Here is an 8,117-nt window from a genome sequence, read left to right as displayed (position 1 = left end):
AAACCTTTTTATTGATGAAGTACTTGGTTTGACAAGCACATGGTGTCACAAATTACACAAATCACATCTAAAGTCTGGTGCATACATACAGGCACACATAGAAAAGGATGTTACGTTTGCACGGCCATTTAACCCCTGAGAATGTACTGATTCAGGCCACTTGACAGGCTGGTTTGACACTTGATTCGGATATGAAGCAGCAAACAGTCTTACAGAAAAGCAGTCTGAGGTATTAATTCATGTCAAACAGGACAGATTATTTTTAATTTTTTAAGTGCTGTAGCAGGTGTTTCTTTTGTAATTGGATGGGAAGAAATTTGTGCAGGGTTTAAGTGCAGAGACTAAATTTCTCTGTTTAGAGATCAGAGAGTATGTAGTTGGTTGCCATGGTGACGATTGGGGCTCCTGTTGGTACACCTGGGAAAGGACCGCTGGACCCGGCGATGTCAATGTGGGAGTACGGCAGAGGGGCTTCAGAATCCACGCCGTGCTGTGGTGGGCACGCACAAGGTAACACAGGTCATTCCACACGAATGCACACATTTCACATGAATAGCAGATGAATAAAATCAGCAAGCACCTTGTCAAGTCCTGAAGCCATGATGAGGAAAGCTGCAGGTGTCTGATGTCCTCGAGGTGTAGCAGAGGACGGCAGGTTGTTGCACTGCAGGATGTCCTCGTACTCAGACTGGCCCTTGTGGAACTCATAGTCCTCGCGCCTGATAGTAGACACCTCAAACAAATCGCCCAGCACCTCTCCGGCTGCAAGGGAGAAGGCCATGTATTAGTGTAAATCAAAGGCAGCGTTCTGCCAACTGAAGGCAACATTATGCTAGTATAGGAGAAGGTAGGGTCATTTCACAGAATGAAAGTCACAGCAGACATTATCAGTGGTATCTTGCAGCTGCCCCTCAGCTAACATCAGTGGTTCCAGCTATGAGATCAGCAGGTTTATAGTGGTGTGGGCTGAATGCATGAAACAGGAACAAGATAGGACCCTGCACTGGTGGAAAGAGGTTTATGAAGCAATGTGCTTTTACTTCTTTTCAAGTATTTGCAATTCTTACAATAGCAGCATCTGCTGGGAAAACGGTAGTACTGCAATTTTATGAAAGCCTAAACTACAAAAACGTGCTAGGCCAACAGGAGTGGTCTCACTGACAATATCATTATAATTTGCTCCAATAATAGTTACACCGAAAAAAAAAAGTTAAAAGCTGTTGAAAACATAGATTCTAAAGAGGTCACATGATTCAATTTATATATAAATAAGCTTTGAAAGGCTGCCCTGTTTTAGACAGTCTGTGTAAAGATCTGGGAAGATTTTTCTAATTAATTAGACCCTAAATCAGGTCCCATAAATCTGTAGTCTGCACTAAAGTTATGTCTTAACTGAGTTCGATGCAAACATAATTCATTTTTTAAAACATATTGAAATCCAATTAACCAAAGTATCTGAGTAAATATGCAGCAATCAAGGAGTCCATTCATTGAATAATGGTTTTAGCTGTAATTGAAATGAGCAGAACAGAGTAATTCAAAGCATCATCTGTACAGTTAAAATAACTAAAGGACTGGTTATTCGGCGTTTCCTCTGTCAGTGAAGTTGTCTTGGCTGTTTTGGTTTGTACACCTGGCAAAACAGGTGAACTAACTCAACTGTTAACAAAATGATTCAGCTCCAGCTGAAAGAGCTGGAGAAGCCTTAGGTAAGTAGATCTATAATTGTAAATATTTCTCACCTTTCTGCCACTGAGCAGCGTTCCCGCTGCGATGGGCTGGTCCGTTATCCATGATGATCTAAATCAAAAAGTTCCAAACTTAACTTAGTACAACAATGATGATTAAAACACTGCTCTTATTTTTTTTTTTCCCTATCATAAAGGAGGGGTCACAGATTCTTTGTTTCATTTAGCTCAGAATTCAGACTGTTACTGTTTATGTACCACAACAACAAATTTAGGTCAGATTTCTAAATGCCAACTTGATTACAAAGAGATTATGAGTAAAATCCATGCTTTTCTCAATACGCATCACCTGACTAGTTTAGAAGATCTTAAAAACAAACTGGGAAACTGATTTGGGAGAATCTACCTCAGACCCAACTGGGCAAACTGTAGTCCAGTTTAAACTTGTACATAGTGGTCATTGGTCTGCTGATCATCGTGTGACTGATGCGGAGGATCCTGACCACTGTTGTATGTTTTGGCTTGTTTTCTAAAATGTGGACAAACAGCACATCCATCTCCATTGATTTCACCGTTTGGGGTGGCCCCATTAGATATCTCTCTAAGTGAACGTGACTGCCTTCTTATCTCTGTTGGCTAGAAGGCTCACTCTCTCTCCATGGAAGGATTTGTTGTCAAGTGCTTCCTCACAGAGGGTTGTTTTCCTCTCTTATTACTGTAGGTCTTTACCTCGTAATATAAAGCATCTTGAGGCGACTGCTTTTGTGATTTGGCACTGTATAAATAAATCTGAATTGAATTAAATTAGATCAGATACAACACATTTTATGTTACCTGGCAACCATTTATATAATTTGTATAGTATAAGCATGGAAGCTGTCATTACTAACACAGAGCAGTATTGGTGTACTGAATGCATGTGACAGAATGACAACATGACAACATATTTTTATACACGATTGAGTAAATATGTTAATGTCTGACTATATTCATATCCTTGATCTGGTTTTCTAGGGGTAGGGTGGGTTGGGTTTGAGGAATGTGTTCAGACTGTTTTTTGTTTTGTATTGATAAAAAAAAATTAGTTACAATAGTGCATGCTCATTTTAAACATTGCCAAAGTAGTTAGTGTATGCATAAGAAACCCTGTAAGCCAAAAGCTCCATCTTCAGATTACTCTAAACAATCTGTTTTATTATTTATTTATTTTTTAACTTTAGGCTACAAGTCAGTGAGAGCAGATGTCCTCCGTATGTTCAGCTCAGGCACGCTGTTCTGGCCGTGAGCACAGAAGTCCCATTAGCCTGCTGTTCAAACCTTCTGTTTGCAAGGAGCACTCAATCAAAAGAAATTTGTTTTAAAGAGAGAGCAGCTATAACTGCTTGAGGCTTTACATAAATGGTTCATTTCAACTGTTAAACATGCTCTTGAATAAAAACACAGCTCTTGAAGATATTGTCTGAGTTTCAGCAGTACTCACAGAGTAGTTGGGTCCCATGGCTCTGATGGCGTGACCAGTCAGAGTGGCGATAGTAAACAGCTGCGGAGAAACTTCATTTACTGCCTGTGTGGAGAGCAGAGGTAAGGTCACGCTGGGAAGGAATGCAACTGAAAACTAACAGCTAAAGATGTCTCCCGAGCTTTCCGACCTTCTCCTTCATCTCGCAGAGCAGGTCGACCATCACCATACGACCCTCGGCATCAGTGTTTCCCACTCTCACCCTACGACCCGCACGGGAAACCACCAGCTCATCCGCCACGTAGCAATCTGAGTAAAATCAAAAAATGTCAGCTGACGAGACTCCACAGAAATATTGTGGAAAAACAAATGGAAGCCCACTGACCTGCACCCACGCTGTTCCTCACCATGGCCATCACGCCAACAACCTTCAGGTGCTGTGGCTTCAGCTGGGCTACGATCTGAAGTGCAAGAGGAGTTTCAAAAGTTTCACTCCCCCATTTAAAATGTATCAAATCTCAGTATGTATAGCGGCCCTCTGAAGACTGCAGGGAGGCGAAATATTCACCTCTGTGCATCTAATAAGGTTTTTATTAACGGTGACTCAGCAGCGTGCAGAGCTGATTTATAGCCGAGTCACAAGTGATGAATATTTATTCCAAGTATTTATTGTTCAGGTGCAAAGAGGCGATTATTCACCTGGAAGAAGCCAGCGACAGCAGCAGCTCCACACTTGTCCCTGTGCATCCCGGCCATGACGCCACCAGCCTTGATGTCTGCTCCACCGGTGTCGTAGGTGATACCCTGGAAACGCCACATCAGAGGCACATTTGCTGACTAAGTACAAACGAATACCCGCCACTTCTTTCTGATTTCCTACCTGACACCTTCCTGCATGCCATTCTTCCTGTTAACTCCCATAATAATCAAACACTGTTACGAATCAATAATATATGCATCTGCGCCTCTATGGTGTTTACCAGATTGGATATGTAATGTAGTAAACAATCTACACCCTACATATAGTTCTAGCCCATCTGTCAACACAACCTGGCAACTCACAGCCAATTTAAGCAGTTAAGTGTTCAGCAAATCTGTGTAACACTGAAGAAACTAGCTCTCTGTTTTAGCTGGTGCTAAACTCTGAACATGCCGTAAGAGAGACATTTTAATCTGGATAAATACACTTTTGATCATAAGCTTATATCTGCTCATTGTGGGCATGAAGTTAGTCAATGCCATGGGCTCTGAGGTTAAATGGTGTAACATTCATATTTTATATGACTATATGATATTTGAGGGGGTTTTCATTTTGGGTTTAATATCATCTTGTAGGGTCTCAACTTCATAATATGAAGTACATTGGGCTGACTATTGTAATGATCTGGTGTTATATGAATAATATTTAAATAAAGCGATTTAATTGGTTCAAGGGCAGACACGTAAGAGTGTAGTCTCACCTTTCCCACCAACATGAGCGTCTTTTCGATCGGCCCCTCTCCGCAGTACTGCAGTTTGACGACTCGGGCCTGGTGACGGGGTACACCTGTAAAAGAAGAAAACATTAAATCAGTTTGATAGCTTTAAAAAAAAACCCATCTTAACAGCTTTGTGGGTCAGTGGCATCTTACTGTTGGCACAGCGGTTGACCGCAGCCAGGCACGGATACTCTTTCTCCAGAGTCTTCAGGTCGCTCACCACTTCAACCTGACGGTGAACAAACGGAGAGGTTTGAGGTGAGAAAACGTGGATTAAACTGTCACAGAAGAACCAAAGATAAATTAAAAAAAAAAAAAAAAAAAGTTGTAGACTGAAAATCAACAAAAATTCCAAATTCTGAATTTTTCTTAAAAAACAAAAGCAGAATATAGATGTAATAATACTCGTTCTTACCTTCACAGGGCTGTCTTTAAAGAGTTCCTGGACGTAATCAGCCACACGAGGAGCAGCCATACGTTCAGGGTCTGATCCACCGATGTCACGGTACGCCAGTCTGAGGGGGCCAAATGTGGTCAGCTTAGGAAACGTGTGCAGACAATGAGTTCAAGTATCTGACTCACCTCCCATTCTCCAGAGCATTAGCCAGCTCCACCAGCTTTGTTCCCCGAGCCTCTTCCGCTGCCCACAGTCCCAGAACACACACCTTGTGGTCATTTTTTTTCACGTTGCTCTCTCTCACTTCAAGAGGCTTTTGGGCACAAAGAGGGTGAATGAGTGTCCTTTTTGCACACAGATACGTTTTCTTGTTTTTAATTCATGGCTCCATACAGGGAAACTATCTGAATACAATTTCTAAACTTGGCCACAGCATCATTATGATTGCGGACAGCGTCTCTAGAGTGACTGTGTGTAGTGTCTGCAGCTGCTTGTGTCCACCTCACACACACCTTTCGATTTCCATACATGGATGATAGCACTTATACACTAAACCTGTCATTACTGGCAAACGGTAAACCATCAATCAAGATATTTTCTCACCATGTAGAGTGCATGAAGGGCTCCGAGCGCAGCCACCAAGGTGTTGTTCTTGTAGTCTGCGTGTGGAGGGCACACCAGCAGAGGGCGCTGCATGCCAGCTTTTAAGGCACTGAAAGGGCAAACAGACACCACATGAGGTAAGAAACATGGAAGTAAACCAGCAATTCAAGTCAAAGAAGGAGAAGAAAAAAAGTCAGCTGCCTTCAACTGACCGCTGGATCCCGTTGACTGCTGCATCACTGAAGCGCCTGATGTCATCGTAGTCGCGGTTTACGGGGCCGGTGGAGGCAAACACCAAGCGGTTACCAGGAAGGCCAGGGACCTTGATGACCACCACCTCCTCCCCCAGACCGCTGTCCACCTAGAATCACCACAAAGCACAATGCATCAGTAGAGGGCAGTAGTAGTACCATGACTGCAGGACGTCACTGTCACACTGAGGTTTAGAGGGCAGGCAATTTCAGGTCCTTCAATGCAGCTGCTCACATCCATCACACTTCCTTAACTTCTTACTGTCACAGTAACATAACAGACTGTGTGATGCTTTTTCACACTAATGTAGCAGGAATGACAACAAGATATAATGACGAATATCTGCTAAAACTGTGCTGATTTAATAAAGTGATTGTTTAAATCTAATATAATGTAGCTTAAATTGAGATTATTGTTTGGTTTGTGGATCTTGTGATTACCAATCACTTGGTTCAATTTAAGATGATTTAATTTCATTTGGCCCTTTATTTGCTTTGGTGACGCCCTTATAGAAAGTTTCAGACAAGGTTTAAATGTGAAAGTGTTTTTCCATCAGATTTGGAATGCCCTGCCCGATGAGATCAGCCAGCCATGACTTGCTTTCTTTTTCATTAAGTTTGTAACAATTCTCCAAGGACATAAAACATGAAAATATACTGACACGTACCTTTTTTCTCCTTATTTTAACTTCTCCTCAAGTTTATTTTAATGTGGTCTTATTTGTTTAACCCTATTGTTTTAATCCAGCTTCTATGCCCATCTTTTGCACAACTGCAAGCAAATATATAGTCGAAAGAAGAGAGTCGGACTCTTACAGCACTGTAGTCCTGCAGTGGGGCTTTCAGGGACTCAAGTTCAGAGGGCAGGGATTCATGGCTCTGGGTCACTAAAACAATCCCATCAAAACTAGAAAGAAGAAACAAACGGTCTTTTAAGAAAATCAAAAGAATAAAAACTGACAGTCAAAGAGGAAGTGGGGCCCTGATACTTACTTCTGGTTCCTGAGGTCGCTCGTCCATTGGATGGGCTGGACGCTGGAGAGAGAAACTGCAATGTCAGCAGAGCCTAACACGATATCTCAGAAGACAGAGTTGCACAATCAGTCTTTTATAATGCAGGCTACTGATTAAAAAAAAGTGGGCCAAGGTTCTGTGTTGTCTACAGCTGCTAAGGAGTGTCACACAATACATTTCCTGTGGCGGTAAACACGTTTAGACTTTGGTTGTCCATGCAACTTGAAGCCAGAAATCTTGTTGCTTGAGCTAAAATGACTGTCTCCAGACCAAATAACCTGCGCTTTACAGGGAATAAAATGCTCACGAGACTGACTCATTTCACATGAGTCAGATACTTCTGGCATCATATGACGCTTAGAAGAAGTAACCGAAAATGAAAACTAGATATGAATAAATATCTGCAAGCAGGATGGTAGGTTCGGATTTATCCACATTTTAACTAAATAAATAACACGTAAAACAATAAATTCAATATCACGCAGCTGTGTACAAAGCCAGTTAAACACGTGCTTAATAAAACAAGTAATCACACTCACAGCAATATCATTACTACTACTTAAAACTACGCGTTTATGTGAGACACGTGGATTAATATGGCCTCCTTTTTGCTATATTACCACTCTGACTTATTGCATTAAGTTTATATTACAGTAAAATATATCTTATTTTCACAGCCTGCTATTTGTGGGTTAAAATACAAAACATGTTGAAATTGGATCCGATTCTGCGCATGCGGCAGAAAGCTGCACGTCAGAAAACCGTTAAATTAGCCGTTTTGAATTTTAAATAAAACGTAAATACTACCTGGTGCACATTTTCTGTCGTCTTGCTCTGCTACCTTCAGGGTGAAAAGCCTAAATGATCCTTCCTACACCGGTTAGGAATTGGTCACATGATCCACTCACGCTGCCTTCAGGGACTTCCGTAGCTGCAAGATAAAGACAAGCTTAGCCGTAAAGTGCTTTTTGGGTCGGCTAATAAAGGCAGCTTTGACACTAAACGGCTGGTTTCAGTGTGTGGTTAAGCAGCAAAATTATGTGCTGTAAATTTATTTCGTGTTTTGTTGTAGAAAATGTCTAAATTTAAGTTAGCCAGGCCGCCAAATTTCCTACTGTACTTCAAGACACAATAAGGACACAGCAGGGATTTGTAGTTTCTACTTCCGATTCATTAAAAAGCCAAAAGCTCAATTTAGATGATTACATCACACATATATATTAATTA

At 41.5% G+C, this 8,117-nt stretch overlaps 1 protein-coding gene across 1 annotated transcript; it reads right to left on the bottom strand.

Annotated features, from left to right (window-relative positions):
- Positions 1-7,732, bottom strand: LOC146621490 (putative aminopeptidase W07G4.4). Its single transcript, XM_085368497.1, has 16 exons — positions 7,698-7,732; positions 6,870-6,911; positions 6,693-6,783; positions 5,838-5,986; positions 5,626-5,734; positions 5,208-5,335; positions 5,041-5,140; positions 4,779-4,854; positions 4,608-4,693; positions 3,847-3,951; positions 3,533-3,608; positions 3,338-3,456; positions 3,169-3,252; positions 1,743-1,800; positions 581-762; positions 1-490 (listed from the first exon to the last, which is right to left on the bottom strand). Exons 1-16 carry the CDS (start codon positions 7,706-7,708, stop codon positions 356-358), a joined length of 1,551 nt encoding a protein of 516 aa, XP_085224623.1. The 5' UTR covers positions 7,709-7,732; the 3' UTR covers positions 1-355.
- Positions 7,733-8,117: the final 385 nt, after the last annotated feature.

This window comes from Diplotaxodon limnothrissa, linkage group LG12 (genome assembly GCF_057381915.1).
Source record: "Diplotaxodon limnothrissa isolate DT_005_m linkage group LG12, D_limnothrissa_male_GT1.1, whole genome shotgun sequence".
NCBI lineage: Eukaryota > Metazoa > Chordata > Actinopteri > Cichliformes > Cichlidae > Diplotaxodon > Diplotaxodon limnothrissa.
Note: the sequence above shows the minus strand (reverse complement) of the source record. Positions and strands in the feature narration are given on the sequence as shown.

What these genes read in the sequence shown, in the direction of transcription:
- LOC146621490 (XM_085368497.1), bottom strand. An exon ending in GCAGTCAACGGGATCCAGCG is followed by an intron (nt 5,735 to 5,837) that starts GTCAGTTGAAGG and finishes TTGCCCTTTCAG; the next exon opens with TGCCTTAAAAGCTGGCATGC. An exon ending in TCTGCGAGATGAAGGAGAAG is followed by an intron (nt 3,253 to 3,337) that starts GTCGGAAAGCTC and finishes CTCTCCACACAG; the next exon opens with GCAGTAAATGAAGTTTCTCC.